We start from the raw sequence: 16313 nt of genomic DNA on the forward strand, positions 1-16313 counted from the left end.
ATTATTGGTTCCAACTGCCTAACTAAATGAGGCCACCTGCGATTTTATGGCTTTCACCTGTCTAACTCTGACTCTGTAAGCACTCGTGGAGAGATTTAGAACTTTAAATCTTCTGTTTGCTCTGGGAAATTATATGAATAATTTAAACCTCTTATGATGGCAGCTGCTGACACACCAGGCTGAATTTTATGAGCCCTCCGGCATCGGGGGGTTGTGGTGGGGGCGGGGCCAGAAAATTCTTCTGTGAGAGGCCCGCCAGGGCTCCTGACATCGAGAAGGTCCTGCCGCATTTTACCAGCGGCGGCGAGGCCCCGGTGCAGCACCCCCCCCCACCCCGCTACTTGGTGGTGGGGCCTTCATTTCAATATGATAATGAATGTTAATGCATGCAAATTAACCTACCTTGTCCTGGCAGCTGTCCCACGCCGATATTCCGGTGGCCAGCCACATCTCCCGCTCCTTCTGAGGTGTGACACTGGTGGGGAAGGAGTAAGAGTGAAATTCTCAGGGTGGGAGGGGGGAGGGAGCGGGGAAAACACTTTTTATTGGCTGTGTGGATAGTTCTTCTTTTGGGCCTCCTTATCTCGAGAGACAATGGATACGCGCCTGGAGGTGGTCAGTGGTTTGTGAAGCAGCGCCTGGAGTGGCTATAAAGGCCAATTCTGGAGTGACAGGCTCTTCCACAGGTGCTGCAGAGAAATTTGTTTGTTGGGGCTGTTGCACAGTTGGCTCTCCCCTTGCGCTTTTGTCTTTTTTCCTGCCAACTACTAAGTCTCTTCGACTCGCCACAATTTAGCCCTGTCTTTATGGCTGCCCGCCAGCTCTGGCGAATGCTGGCAACTGACTCCCACGACTTGTGATCAATGTCACACGATTTCATGTCGCGTTTGCAGACGTCTTTATAACGGAGACATGGACGGCCGGTGGGTCTGATACCAGTGGCGAGCTCGCTGTACAATGTGTCTTTGGGGATCCTGCCATCTTCCATGCGGCTCACATGGCCAAGCCATCTCAAGCGCCGCTGACTCAGTAGTGTGTATAAGCTGGGGGTGTTGGCCGCTTCAAGGACTTCTGTGTTGGAGATATAGTCCTGCCACCTGATGCCAAGTATTCTCCGAAGGCAGCGAAGATGGAATGAATTGAGACGTCGCTCTTGGCTGGCATACGTTGTCCAGGCCTCGCTGCCGTAGAGCAAGGTACTGAGGACACAGGCCTGATACACTCGGACTTTTGTGTTCCGTGTCAGTGCGCCATTTTCCCACACTCTCTTGGCCAGTCTGGACATAGCAGTGGAAGCCTTACCCATGCGCTTGTTGATTTCTGCATCTAGAGACAGGTTACTGGTGATAGTTAAGCCTAGGTAGGTGAACTCTTGAACCACTTCCAGAGCGTGGTCGCCAATATTGATGGATGGAGCATTTCTGACATCCTGCCCCATGATGTTCGTTTTCTTGAGGCTGATGGTTAGGCCAAATTCATTGTAGGCAGACGCAAACCTGTCGATGAGACTCTGCAGGCATTCTTCAGTGTGAGATGTTAAAGCAGCATCGTCAGCAAAGAGGAGTTCTCTGATGAGGACTTTCCGTACTTTGGACTTCGCTCTTAGACGGGCAAGGTTGAACAACCTGCCCCCTGATCTTGTGTGGAGGAAAATTCCTTCTTCAGAGGATTTGAACGCATGTGAAAGCAGCAGGGAGAAGAAAATCCCAAAAAGTGTGGGTGCGAGAACACAGCCCTGTTTCACACCACTCAGGATAGGAAAGGGCTCTGATGAGGAGCCACCATGTTGAATTGTGCCTTTCATATTGTCATGGAATGAGGTGATGATACTTAGTAGCTTTGGTGGACATCCGATCTTTTCTAGTAGTCTGAAGAGACCACGTCTGCTGACGAGGTCAAAGGCTTTGGTGAGATCAATGAAAGCAATGTAGAGGGGCATCTGTTGTTCACGGCATTTCTCCTGTATCTGACGAAGGGAGAACAGCATGTCAATAGTCTATCTCTCTGCACGAAAGCCACACTGTGCCTCAGGGTAGACGCGCTCGGCCAGCTTCTGGAGCCTGTTCAGAGCGACTCGAGCAAAGACTTTCCCCACTATGCTGAGCAGGGAGATTCCACGGTAGTTGTTGCAGTCACCGCGGTCACCTTTGTTTTTATAGAGGGTGATGATGTTGGCATCGCGCATGTCCTGGGGTACTGCTCCCTCGTCCCAGCACAGGCATAGCAGTTCATGTAGTGCTGAGAGTATAGCAGGCTTGGCACTCTTGATTATTTCAGGGGTAATGCTGTCCTTCCCAGGGGCTTTTCCGCTGGCTAGGGAATCAATGGCATCACTGAGTTCCGATTTGGTTGGCTGTATGTCCAGCTCATCCATGACTGGTAGAGGCTGGGCTGCATTGAGGGCAGTCTCAGTGACAGCATTCTCCCTGGAGTACAGTTCTAGGTAGTGCTCAACCCAGCGGTCCATCTGTTTGCGTTGGTCAGTGATTATGTCCCCTGATTTAGACTTGAGGGGGGCGATCTTCTTGATGGTTGGCCCAAGAGCTCTCTTCATGCCATCATACATTCCTCTGATGTTTCCGGTGTCTGAGGCCAGCTGAATATGACTGCATAGGTGTTGCCAGTAGTCGTTTGCGCAACGCCTAGCTGTTCTTTGTGCAGTACTTCTGGCTGCTTTAAGTGCTGCGGATGTTAAATCGCTGGGGGCTTTCTTGTAGTTCAAAAGTGCAATGCGCTTAGCGGCTATGACAGGTTCCAGCTCTTCATTATGAGATTGAAACCAGTCTGCATTTCTCTTCGCACTTTTGCCGTAGGTGGTCAAAGCTGACTCATAGATGGCGTCTCTGATGTGGGCCCACTTGGTCTCAGCATCCCCTGTGGGAGTGTTTTGAAGGGCTGTTACAAGTGAATTTAGAAATTTTTGTAACAGCTGTGGGTGAGAAATTCTGCTCGTGTTGATGCGCGGGTGGCCCTTCTGCTTTGAATGATGCAACTTCTTTGGTCTGAGTCTAACCTTGCTGCACACCAGGGAGTGGTCGGTGTCGCAGTCCGCACTGTGGAAGCTGCGTGTGATTTGAACACTGTTTAAGGCGGCTCGCCTTGTGACAATGAGGTCTAGCTGGTGCCAACGACGTGATCTTGGGTGCCTCCATGAAACCTGGTGACAGGGTTTAGTGTGAAAGAACGAGTTGGTGATGCAGAGGTTATGATAGGTACACAACTCAAGCAGTCTCTGCCCGTTCTCATTCATCCTTCCAACGCCATAGCGCCCAAGGCAGGAGGGCCATGAGTCATGGTCGGCCCCAACCCTGGCATTAAAGTCCCCCAGCAGGAATAGGTGTTCGGTGTTGGGGATGCTGCTAATGATGTTATGGAGTTGTTCATAGAACTGGTCTTTAGCTTCATGTGCGGAGCAGAGTGTTGGAGCATAGATGCTGAGTAGGTGTACTGGACCAGAGGTGGTGAGCAGTCGGATGGACAGTATGCGTTCCGAGCCATTTGAGGGAGGCTCTATCATGCTGAGCAAGGAGTTTCTGATGGCGAAGCCCACTCCATGCTGTCTTGGTTCTTCAGGATCCCTGCCCTGCCAGAAGAAGGTGTAGTCTTGCTCTGCTAGAGAGCCACTCGCGGGGAGGTGTTTCTCCTGAAGTGCTGCAATGTCCACATTGAATCTACTGAGCTCGTTGTTAATGATGGCGGTCTTCCGAGAATCGTTGATTTGTGTAAGGTCTTCCGACAGGCCTGGACACATAGTTCTGACGTTCCAGCTTGCAAAGCGAAGGGCTGGTACCTTCTTTCCTTTTTTCATGTTGTTTGGTGCGGTGTATCAGTCCACCTTTCGGGCAATGACCCTGAGCTCCAAGCACCCATTGAAGCAGGCAGACTGTGGCGGGACAGAACCTTATTGACCGGGGGCTGCCCGGTTTGAGGCGGGCGGTAGCTGTCCAGTGAGGTGCAATGACCTCTCCCACCGACAAAGGCAACCCGTGGCGCCCAGTTTCTACGCCAATTTATCTGGACTTATAACCCGTAACTGCTGCCTTCCGTGTTGTTTTAGTCGCTGTGAGGCAACTATGGAGTGACCTCTCCATGGCGCATGCCTGGGCAAATTTATGGAGGTTGAGAGTTGCCCAGTCGTCAAAACCCCCCTCTTGGCCTTTCTGGTGGGGTCCAAAGGAGTGCAGGACACGACGTATGGCACCAGTATGGCTGCAGGAACTGCCGGAAACATGCCAAAGGTGACACATGACCGCCTACGGGGTTCCGCTCCGGATTTTCTGTTAGGGTTTACTCCCTTAGCCTTGGTCTCTCCCGAGACGCCCACAAGGCAGTGGGGTTGTTGGGGCCCCTACACAGGTGTAGGATGGTGCCGGTGGGAGGAGGGGATGCAAGGGGGAGGGGTAGAGGGAGGGGGTGGGGGGGGTGCAGGGGAAGGGGGTGCGGGGTGAAGATGGTGCGAGGGGGGGGCGGGCTGGGACGGGGTTGTGAGGGGGTGAGCTGAGAGGGTGGAGCAGGGAAGGGGACGGGGGTGGGGGGGGTGGAAGGGGGGTAAAGGGGGGGGGAGGGGGGGTGGAATCTGGTGCAGGTAATAAGCCATTTCCTCAGTGCCCACCATCGACGTCTGGAAAGCTCATCCACGTCCTTCGGGAGGTGAAGCATCATTTGGCAGACTTAGAGGTGATTACATTTGCTAAGGGTTTTTTTTTTTTGCAGTGGTTTAAATAAAGGCATGCAGCATTGCCGACAGTGCGCTGCAGATGCTCTCCGAGCCATCTCCCGCGGGCGCTTTGAAGTTGCGGCCGGGGGGGCCGTTCGTGGATGTTTTGGGTGTTCGGGGCACCTTTTCACAGGACTTCTCTCGGGTCCCGCAGCTCCTTCTTGATAGTGGGAGTGTTGAAAGGCAAATGTAAGGAGGGTTGAGGGGGGTGGGGGTGGGGTGAAGTTTGGTTTGAGAATAAAGTTCATTTTTGGGACATAGGCCCATGAACAAACATTTGGGACGGGGTGGGAAAGGGCCTCCTGCTTTTACTTAATTTTTTGAGGACAACGTACTGTGATATAACTTTAAAAATTAAAATTACTTCTAAGGGCTTGAAGCCCTTTAAAAATGGCACCGGATGCCATTGCCGGGGACAGAGCAGCCACCCCTCTACGTCATCTGGGGTGACTGTTCCGCCCCCTCCATTTAAATGAGCTCCCGCGTGAAATATCGCAGGGGCTCAGCGAAAACGCATCGCACCTGAAGACCACTGACAGCAGAGCGCGCTGCTGCGATTTGTGGCACGCTCATAAATTGTAGCCCCCCCCCACCGTCTCCATCAACAAGTTAAGAGGGGTTCCCATTGTATAGGGTCTTTACACTTCCCAATATGACCTTACTAAATAAACATGGGCTACCCTTTGCTTTGTAACCACACTCGGTTTGTTTGCCAGCTTCTCAAACCAGGTGTTTTCATTTGTCTTGCATTAAAAAAATCAATTCCCAAATTAAAAGTTACCTCTAGGAAATGTATACAAATCATGAACCAAGTGATCGTAACAGTCCATAAGTTCTGAGTATTGGGATATTGTAACTTTAAAAATGTCTGAGTGGGGATTTCATAGTGTAGCTTTTAATACTGTAAATTGAACAGCAAGGATGATTATGGAACTTAAAAAGGCTTTCTTGTCTATGTCAGTATAAAATATAGTCAAAATATTTATGTATTTGTAGAGAACTCAACTTTTTAAAATGTCATATTTTCCTGACAACTTTATCAGTGTGAATAATTGTTTGTTGTGTAGATCTGCAGCATTTCCTATGAATTTCCAAACTCAAATGGGAGCTCACCTTGGCCTCCTTTCTTCAATGTTCCTTAATTTACGATTAATGATTGAAAATATGGCTGAATTTGAACCTGACCTAACTCTACATAATGTGAGTTATTAGAATGGGGAGCCTGCTTTTTTAACTTCTTGTAATTCAGTAAATTCACCTATAAATATTTATAGGAATCTGCATCGAAGGTTTTATATTTGGTAATGCCTTCTTGCTGCTTTTGTGGAGGATTCTTTCTTCCAGTTATTAAATCCATTTTTAAACAAAGCCTAACATTTACAATGTGGTAGCTTAACATGCACTTTCCGAACAGACAGAAAAGTTCGATACAATTTTATAGGATCATAGGAAATAGGAGCAGGAGTAGGCCATTCGGCCCGTCAAGCCTACTCCACCATTCAAACAAATCATGGCTAATCATCTGCCTCTACGCTATCTTCCCCCACTAGCCCCATGTCCCTTGATGTCATTAGTATTCAGAAATCTATTGATTTCTGTCTTGAACATGCTCAATGATTGAGCTTCCACAGCCCTCTAGGATAGAGAATTCCACAGATTCATCACCTTCTGAGGAAAGAAATTCCTCTTCATCTCAGTCTTAAATGGCCTGCTCCTTATTCTGAGACAGTATCCCCTTGTTTGAGACTTACCAGCTAGAGGAAACATCCTATCCACATCCACCCTTCACATCCTGTAGGAATTTTGTAGGTTTCAATGAGATCACCTCTCATTCTTCGAAACTCTAGAGAATACAGGCCCAGTTTCTGCAATCTCTCCTCATAAGACAACCCACCAACCCAGGGATTAGTCTGCCGAACCTCCGTTGCACTCCCTCTATAGCAAGTATATACGATCTGGAATGTTTTAAATTCAGATGTTATATTTTTGTTAAAAGCATGAGCAAGGGGATATAAGGTGGATGGTAGGACCCTAGGAAGTACAGAGGGTCAGCGGGACCTTGGTGTACTTGTCCATAGATCACTGAAGGCAGCAGCACAGGTAGATGTGGTTAGGAAGGCATATGGGATACTTGCCTTTATTAGTTGAGGCACAGAATAGAAGAGCAGGGAGGTTATGATGGAGCTGTATAAAACGCTAGTTAGGCCACAGCTGGAGTACTATGTACAGTTCTGGTCACCAAACTATAGGAAGGATGTGATTGCACTGGAGAGGGTACAGAGGAGATTCACCAGGATGTTGCCTAGGCTGGGGCATCTCATCTATGAAGAGAGACTGGATATGCAAGGGTTGTTTTCCTTAGAGCAGAGAAGGCCGAGGGGGGACCTGATTGAGGTATATAAAATTATGAAGGGCATAGATAGGGTAGATCTTAGCGGAGGTGTCAATAACCAGGGGGCATAGATTTAAGGTAAGGGGCAGGAGGTTTAGAGGGGATTTGAGGAAAACCTTTTTCACCCAGAGGGTGGTTGGAATCTGGAACACACTGCCTGAAGGGGTGGTAGAGGATGGAACCCTCACAATATTTAAGAAGTGTTTAGGTGAGCACTTGAAACACCATAGCATACAAGGCTATTGGCCAAGTGCTGGAAAATGGGATTAGAATAGATAAGCTTGATGGCCGGCGTGGACACGGTGGGCCAAAAGGCCTGTTTCTGTGCTATATAACTCTATGACTCTAATGTATTTGAAAAATGATAACAGTGTCTTTCAGTTGAGGCCTTGCAGTGAACTGACATAAATTACATTGTTTTGGAAACCACTGAACTGGTTCAGTAAATTTGTTGCCTTATGGCATGCCTCTCAACTTCCCCGTTTTAACTGAGGTGTGCTAACATTAACTAGTGCCACTGAGAAAAGCTGCAGTGTCATGCAAGTCTCCCAACCTGGCAAAATCCAAAATGCCAATAAAGTTTGATTAAAATCCTGTAGATGTCTGCCACTCTCTCCCTCTCTTACCTTTTCTGCGTTCCATTGTGCAGTACATTTTCACTCGCATATCACACTCACAGTTTGTCTCTGTTTTCTGTCCATCTAACCCATTTAAGTGAATTTCATTCTCTTAGGTTTGAATATTTATACCTTGTTCCTGTATAGTTTATTTAAGTTATTTCACATTAATGTTTATATTTAAAATTATAAAGTAAAATCAATACATTTGAGTGAAAGAAGTATATTCTTCCTAGATTTAACATTTTTCTTCTTCGTAATTAAACATGTTCCTGAATTTTACATTCTTCCACCTTCACATCTACTTACAGCCTTGCTCATTGTTGTTTCTCTGTGGAGCTCTAGGAGGTCAGCAAAAAGTTTAAAGGAAGCCATATACAATGTTTCATCACATCGTGATCCCTGGAACATCTGGGAAAATGTTCTTAACTATGGTGAAGAAGGGGGTGGTGAAAAGGATCAGGTAAAGGATACTTAACACCTGTATTGGAAGGTAGACTTATTCAACAAGAAAAATATTGAAGAAACACAGCAGGTCAGTTAGCAGCTGTAAAGTGCATAGCATTCACCAGAACCGTTTTTCCAGAATTTTCTGTTTTTATTTCAGATTTCCAGCAGTTGTAGATTTTTGCAAACAATTTCCATGTGGATTCTCCTGATTGTCTTCTGTAACTTTATATACTCTGTTCTCTGGGTTTTCCTCCAATCTTCTACTGAAGTTAAGTCGGAAGATCGGGGAACCCTCGTGGAAATTCTATCACTTTATATTTGTACAGAATTGATGATTAACTTGTCAGTTAATTCTGTTCAGCCTCTTAATATAGACTGTACATGATGTTTTTGGGAGGAGTAGTGGAAGAACACACTTTTGCTTTTGGGGACTGGGCTCAAATTCAGCTCAGACTGATAGAATGGAAGTAAGATTCTATGATAAGATGAGTTTATGCAGCTAGGTCCCAGTGGGCAAAAGCCTACAGCATAACATTCCTTGTAATTGAACACTATTTAGCAGTATATTATTGACTTCACTTAAGGAGACTGCAAAAATAATTAAGGTTGAGCAAAAGGAGCTTTACTCCCAGTTGGTCCATGCTATACCTGATCTAGGAATGCTTGTTGCTGCCACTGGGTGGGGTTGGGGGTTGTTGAATTACTACAGAGGGTGTCTGATCATGTGCCATCGCTTCAGTAGATCAGTGGAAGCCCAAGAGAAATGGCCTTTACACCATTGGGGATTCTACCAAAATTACAGCAGACGATCTGATAAGTCTCCACAGAAATAACTAGCGTGAATGTCAAGTGTGGCCAATGGCTTCATAAAAACAGAGAGGCAATTTATTGCTTGGGTCTTCTTTTTCTTAACCTTTTTTAAAAACTAATTCACATTTTACAGATTCTCTTTCTCCTCCTTCCCTCCCTTCCTTCTCCCTTTCAGTTGTCTAAGTCATATTCTATGGAATACCCTCTTTAAATTCCTCTACCTTTCAGCAGTTTCAAAACTCACTCGACCATGCCATTGATCACCTCTTCTAAGCATCCCATTTAAGCTTTGTGCCCAATTTTTATTGCCTTTAATCGTTTTCAACTTTAAAGTTTCTTTACGGGTGCAAAATCTTTGTACTCTAGACTTTATAATTCACAGAAAAGTACTCCTTTAAACACATGTGCTTTCCACAAAGAGTAGATTTATTTCTGATGTGAGATGTTAGGAATATGGATTATATATTATAAAAGCACTAATTCCAGAAAGATTGTATGAGTATCAAGGGAAATCTTGTTCCCAAGACCAACCAAATAATGTGGACAGTACATTGAGAGGGAGAACTTACCAAAGTCTTAGGACAGCTATTTCAGTCAGACTTTACAACCATTGTATAGATACTGTCGTCACAGATTTACTACCCATTATAGAAATCAGCCGATTTTCATTTGCTGTAATTTCATTGGAAATCAAAATCAGGTAATTCCTAAAATGGCCAGCCAATCCTCAAAATCAGTTTTACAGGCGGCAAGTTGAAAATCTACCCCCCGATCTTGTTTTCATGCTAAATATATGCAGAAAAACTATGTGCAAAATTCAAAGAAAAAATAAGTGAATGGTGAACTTGTATTAGACATGGTACAGTATACTAATACTGATGGTAGCCTATCATCTCAGGACAGTTACCGTGGTAAACTGCTCTGAATATCATGGCAACAGAACAATGGTGCAGTGGCAGATGTTTAGAAAACCATAATGGATGGTGAGATTTGCCAAGTCTCTGTGCTGTATTATAGGAGGCGCAGATACAATAAACACAATGTGTAAGCACTTATTTATTCTTTTGTATAAACCTACAACAAAAGCTGAAATGTTTTATTGGTGTCTTATGTACATTCAATTTTGAGAAAAAAGCATATCTGTAGCTTTTAAGCAATCTTTTCATCATTTCTTTCCTCCTCTATCCTGAAGGCAGAGTCTTTGTTGAAGTACAGTTCTAGCTTGTGACCATCATTCATGTGGAGTGTTGTCCTGCAAGGGATATTCTAGTTGAGTGAAATTTTGGCCACATCTGATGTCTATACACACTCTCCTCCAGTGCTCACTGACCAACATTGGTTCCTGGTCATTCAACACTTCCAATTTAAAATTCTTAGTCTTGTGTTTAAATCCCGTTATGGCCTCATTCCTCCCTATCTCTATAACCTCCTCCAGCTCTACACTCACCACACAACTCTCCGTTCCTCTAACTCTGGCCTCTTGTGCATTCCTTCCTCTCTTCACTCCATTGACAGCTATGCTTTCAGCTGCCTAGGCCCTATGGATTTCCCTCCCTAAGCCCATGCATCTTCCTTACTTCCTTTAACCCATCTCTTTGACCATGCTTTAGGTCACCCCTCCTAACGTCTCTGTTTGCAAAGCATCTTTTTTTCCGATAATGCTTCTGTGAAGTGCCTTGGGGTCATTTTCTACTTCAAAGATACTAAATAAATGCAAGTTGTTGTTCCTGCTGTTATCAAAAATTGTGTTCGATAGGACCCTTTAAGTCATTGGGGAGAAAAAAAAATTCCCATTTGACTAGATTGGAAACTAGGCATCAAAAGGCGAGTTAAACAATGTACTAATCAAGTAAGCTGTCCAGTCCCTGAACCTGCGTTTTTAACTGCTTTGGTTCCAAAATTCCTCGGGGGTTCTGCTAATTTCTTGCGAGTTCAAGGGTTATCTGGGTGTCTTCCAAGGGGTGGAAGCTCATATAGCTTGGGGTGGAAGTTTAGCCAGGCATGATCTTGCTGCAATTGCATTTTTTTTTATTCGTTCCTGGGATGTGGGTGTCGCTGGCTAGGCCAGCATTTATTGCCCATCCCTAGTTGCCCTTGACAAGGTGGTGGTGAGCGTATTGCGATCAGAATAATGATGGGGTCTTAAATGTCCCACTGCACTTTTTGAAACTGACAACGTGGTTACTGAAAAAATTATAGTACTTTTGCTGCCTTTGACAATCCTATTGGTTGCATGTTGCAACCAGGAGTTTCTTGTTTGGTAATAGATATATTGTCATTATTCTTAGCAATGTCTTCTCCAACTCTTGAGAAAAAAACAATTTTTAGCAATGAAAAAGGATGAAGTCGTCATCTTTGTATTTCTGACAGAATAGTGTCATCAGTAAACTATGCTGAGATTTTACTAAAATCAAATGCTAGCTCAATGAAACACACAATAATGGGCCTTTACTCTCATTTACTTCAGATTTCCAGCATGCAGTATTTTGCCTTTTATTACTTGTCTGCTATGGTAATAAACATAAGGAAATGAAAACTCATGTTTGGTAAGCATTAAGGTTCCAATTCTGCCTTAAATGGGGTGAATCCCTGCAACTCATTCCATGTTGGATTAAATGAAAATAGAAATTGCCAGCTCTTTATCCACTAGATATCAGAGAGAGATCTCGCAAACCTAATACTGCTAGGCAAAGAAAAATAAAACATTCTATGATCTATTTATCTCATCAATTTTAATTCTTATGAAAATTGTGATGGTATTCAATGTTTTGAGGGCTGTACAATTCAGTTTATACTGATAGAATTGAGATGGACTTTGGCATTACATTTTGGGTCCTTTCTATATAGACGTTTTGGGTTCCTGTATATTAGATCATTCTCCTGAGTGAGTCCCTGTGCTTTAAGAGTGTCTTTACATGTTGTACAAGCTTGGTAAAATGCCATATTACCTTGGTAATATGTCCAGGACAACAAAAAGAATACTCTGGTCTTGCAAGTTTTTTTAAGCTTCCACAGAACTATCTCTAGTCCTAGGTAAACAATAAAACATCACATCAGACCTTGATGTAATTTTGATTAAGTAAGCTTATTAAATGAAAGTGAATACACAATGCTATAATGTGCATACATATTTACAGTAGAAATGATCTTTTCTCAAAAAAGGAAAACCTTGAAAGGTCACAAGTCTAGCTTGTCACTGAAAACAATTATAAACACAAACAAAATCATCTGTAATAGCTAACTCACTAGGAGATCTCCTGAAAGGAAAATTAACACCTATGATATAAAAGCCTTCTGAGTACAAAGAATTTATACTAACTACTCATATTTAGATCACTTACTTTATCAATAGTTCCATGTGACAGCAGTGAGACTAAACTCTGTGAGTACAGAGGTGCACATCTACACAAAAGATCATTAAAGATTCAGTTAAAAGGAACACAGAATCCAGTAAGTTTAAAATTTCCTATACAATTTCAATTTTAGAAAACTGCTCAAGGTATTTATAATGAAAGCTACATTCTGTGAACAAATGACAATATCCATATGAATATATTAATTGAATGATTGTTTATTTCCAAAAATTCATGCCAAACAATGTTGTGGAATGAAACGGCTCAACCCACAGTAGGTCCATTTCAAAATATATATGTGCTGTAACAAAGTGGATACAGACAATAATAAAACATTTTTTAAAATGGAGAATTCAGTAGTGATATGAGTGGCATTGTTAAATTGCAATGTTGCCACACAATGTTAACAAAAATCTATCACTATTTAAAGAAAAAAAACTATAATTTTTTTCAGTACAAACAGCCATGTACCAACTGGAATATTTTAAGTGTTATTGTGACATAAGATCTATTATTATGGCAGGCCCTTGACTAGAAAAAGAAAAAAGCTTGAACCCCTGCAATGTTCAATGTGTATCTTATCTTGTGTCAGTAAAGATACACCATCAACAGAATAATACACTGGGTTACTCTGCCCTCATGATTGAAAGGACAGCATAGGATCAGGGGTTAACTGGTTGGTTGGGAGGAATAGCAGAAGGCAGTGACAAAAAAAAATTAAGAAAACTAGTTACCACTGTATCTTGCCACAGCAGTAGCAACATTATTACACCCACATTTCAGTAGTGTTATTCTTCTTAGTTGTTGCCAGTATTCAGTTGACCTTATATGCAATGATCTTAATCATGCAAAAGACTACAATTACTGTCTCCAGAAATTCCCATTACAGAAAATCTTTTACAATTTTACATTCAGTCTAAATAAAAATTGAACGCAACATCACGTTTCACTGAAATGGACAAAGCAATGACTTACAATCATCAATTCAGAGACTTGTCAATATATAGACACATTGAAGAGACATTATAAGGCATTGCTCTATAGGCTAAAATTTCCCTCATTGTCAGCTGAAGTGGTCCATTAATTCAGTAATTTTAAAATGCACAAAAGGCCCAAACTGTGGAACAGCACCATAATAAAAATATTTCTTACACTATAATACTGCCCAACAAACCTAATCATCTAATTTGGCACTATTTGAATAGAGGTGTCAAGGTGTTACTTATAATTTTAAGATAATTTACAATATCAATAATCTGCTAATCACAGCCACTAACTGAAAGCATAGTAGCTTGTTCTGCACGAACGGTAACATAAATGAAAGCAAAATAAAAACTGTACCGTATTACACAAGACGCACGAAGCATACAAATATGTGATTATGCAGATAAACTCTACAGTAAAAAAAAATCAATACTGTAAGAACTGGGTCTCCAATGACAGTATTTATTAGCAATTCAAATAAATACTGCCACGAGTTCTAAGTCAAGATGACCAAAAAAAAAAATTGATTAAAAGAAACTATGTAGTGGTGTTTAATAGAAAAACTTGCAATTTCTAGGATATAACATGAAAAAACAGTTTGTATGTGTTAAGTGAAAATCTTGTTCCAACAAATTAAGTGAAATGAATAGAAATGTAAGAGAAAAGTACATTGCTTGAACGAGCAAAACATTTAAATGAGATTGGACTTGAACTGGATATCACATTTTGGACTGAAACATGAGCGATGATAATTAATTCTGGATTCAGCAGGAAAAAAGCTTTCAATCTCAAGTACAAGGCTAGACTCTTTCATAAATATAGCTTGTATTTTCTACTGTTAAAACTGACACCTTTTTTTTGGAATGTAATAATGAATGGTTGCAGAAACTTATTAATAAGGTTTGTCCTTCTTTTTCTTCAGTTTGTAAACATGGAAAGTTTTGTTTTTAAACACACGTGAGAAATAAATGGTATAGGGTGGTGCATTAGATTTGATTTCATCACAAAAGCGTGGATAAGGAGAAGGCTTCAAATCAGGATCATTTGCTCCAGAACCGTCCATCATCTGGAAAATGTATAATTTTACAGTTAAAATTCCCCAAAACTTATATTTTCACAGTACAAAAGTATAAAAGGTTTTCAAAATAAAAATTTTTAATGTTCACAATAAGGTTGATAGTGATTATTCAAGATATTTCAGATAGAACCTAGTCTTGTACAATTACTTATTACACATGACCCTGAAGTTTCATTACCAAATAAACAGTAGCGTAAATCAAGTTTTTCTAGTCCTTGAAATTGAAGTACGATCAGTCTCTGTGTTGCAGTTTCATTTAAGGACAGTTCTGTTACTAATTACTGTGGATGAGCTGAATCAATTTATTGGTACAAGGAGAAAAAAATCACACACCAGAAACACAATACCATCCCATGAAGACAATAAGGGCTGAATTTTATCAGCCATTTGGGGACAGGCTGGGAGGCAGGAAGGCTGTCAAAACATCGTGGGAAGGTGTCAGGGGAAGGGGGTGCCAATATTTTCCCACTGACATACCATTTTGCCAGCAGCGGGAAAGGTGGCAGACAGCCCACCCACCTGGAGCCCAATTGAGTCAATTAACTGGCCAATTAAGGGCCTCTTCCTGCCTTTGCTGGTGCGGGATGGGAGACCGCCAGATAAACACTGGTGGTCTTCCAGCTGGCTCCAGTGAGGGGGGGGGGGTCTCTTTTTTGGGAATGTTTTGGCCCATGGAGGGGCCCCCTGGCGGTAATGGTGCCATCTGTTCTCAGCAACACTCACCCCACTCCTCATTGGGTCCTGCCTGACTGGACCTAGTGCCCCAGACCTCAGTTACTTGACTTTGAAGGCACATGGCTAGCGATGCGCCCTCATCCTCTAGGGGCAGCCCCAGCAATGGCCACCTCTCTTGGTGTTGCTGCTGAGCTGCCGGGCCTCTGATTGGGCTGGCAACTCTTGAGGGCGTGCCGTCATCCTTAATAGGCCAACAGCACCAGTGGCAGCCACTTAATTGACTGCCACCAGCAAAATGGCACTCCAGGTCCTGTCTGCTGAAGCTGCGCCCGCCCCCCCACACCCTGCTTTCGGTCCCGGTGGGATTTCTGCTGCCTCTGCATAATTCTGCCCCATGTTTCAGCTACATGCAGCACAAGATTCTTTGAATACTACTACATACTATAAGTATGGTTATACAAGAAAGGAATATTGAACATGAACTTTCTGTGGTTATTGACTTATTATCCCTCTGTCCCTCTAGGAGTCATTTGTCAAGACTATTTCTCAAAACTTTTGTGAATCGCCTGTTTTACCCGCTTCTGACTTAATGGTTCAAATACCAACTCTTGCACAGAAAAAGCTGATCTTTTTGGCTCACCTTCTCTAATTTTAATCATCTGGGAAAGTAACCCCTCTATTCTGTTTTATGATTAACGTTTAGTTTTATCACTGTAATGTCAATTAGATGTTTCATACTATGAATTAAGGGTTATGTACTGTGCACCTTCAAACTTGGCCTGTCATTTGCCATCTCTTCAGTCTTTTAATCCTAAACCATCTTCCCTTCTCTTTAGAAATTTGCTCGTGTTCATCCTATCCCTACGAAAGGGGTACCTTTCCAATTTTGTCCTTACAACGGCACTTTCCAAAGTCATAGAATCTGCAGTGAACTATGAAATAATCCATCAATTTGAAAGTTATAGTTCAAGTCATCTTTAGTTGTCTGACTTCACTATAGAGGATACAAAAGACATTCCAGTAATAGCTTTAAATCAGGAGGTGGAAGGAAGAGAGGAACTTGGTGAAATTACTGTCACCAGGGAAGCAGTACTGAGCAAACTGATGGAGCTGCGGGCTGACAAGTCCCCGGGTCCTGATGGACTTCATCCAAGAGTCTTAAAAGAGGTGACTACTGAGGTAGTAGAAGCATTGGTGTTAATTTTTCAAAATTCGCTAGATTCTAGAAAATTCCATC

At 42.9% G+C, this 16313-nt stretch overlaps 1 protein-coding gene across 9 annotated transcripts in view; it reads right to left on the reverse strand.

Annotated features, from left to right (window-relative positions):
* Positions 1–12541: 12541 nt before the first annotated feature.
* Positions 12542–16313, reverse strand: part of dpy19l3 (dpy-19 like C-mannosyltransferase 3) — a 120183-nt gene continuing 116411 nt past the window's right edge. For all 9 annotated transcript variants that reach the window (XM_068049328.1, XM_068049325.1, XM_068049324.1 and 6 more), the window contains one exon: positions 12542–14389. In XM_068049328.1, coding sequence (XP_067905429.1) covers positions 14216–14389 — 174 coding nt within the window. In that variant the 3' untranslated portion in view covers positions 12542–14215. The remainder of the gene's footprint in view (positions 14390–16313) is intronic.

Source organism: Heterodontus francisci, chromosome 17, assembly GCF_036365525.1.
Source record: "Heterodontus francisci isolate sHetFra1 chromosome 17, sHetFra1.hap1, whole genome shotgun sequence".
Lineage (NCBI taxonomy): Eukaryota > Metazoa > Chordata > Chondrichthyes > Heterodontiformes > Heterodontidae > Heterodontus > Heterodontus francisci.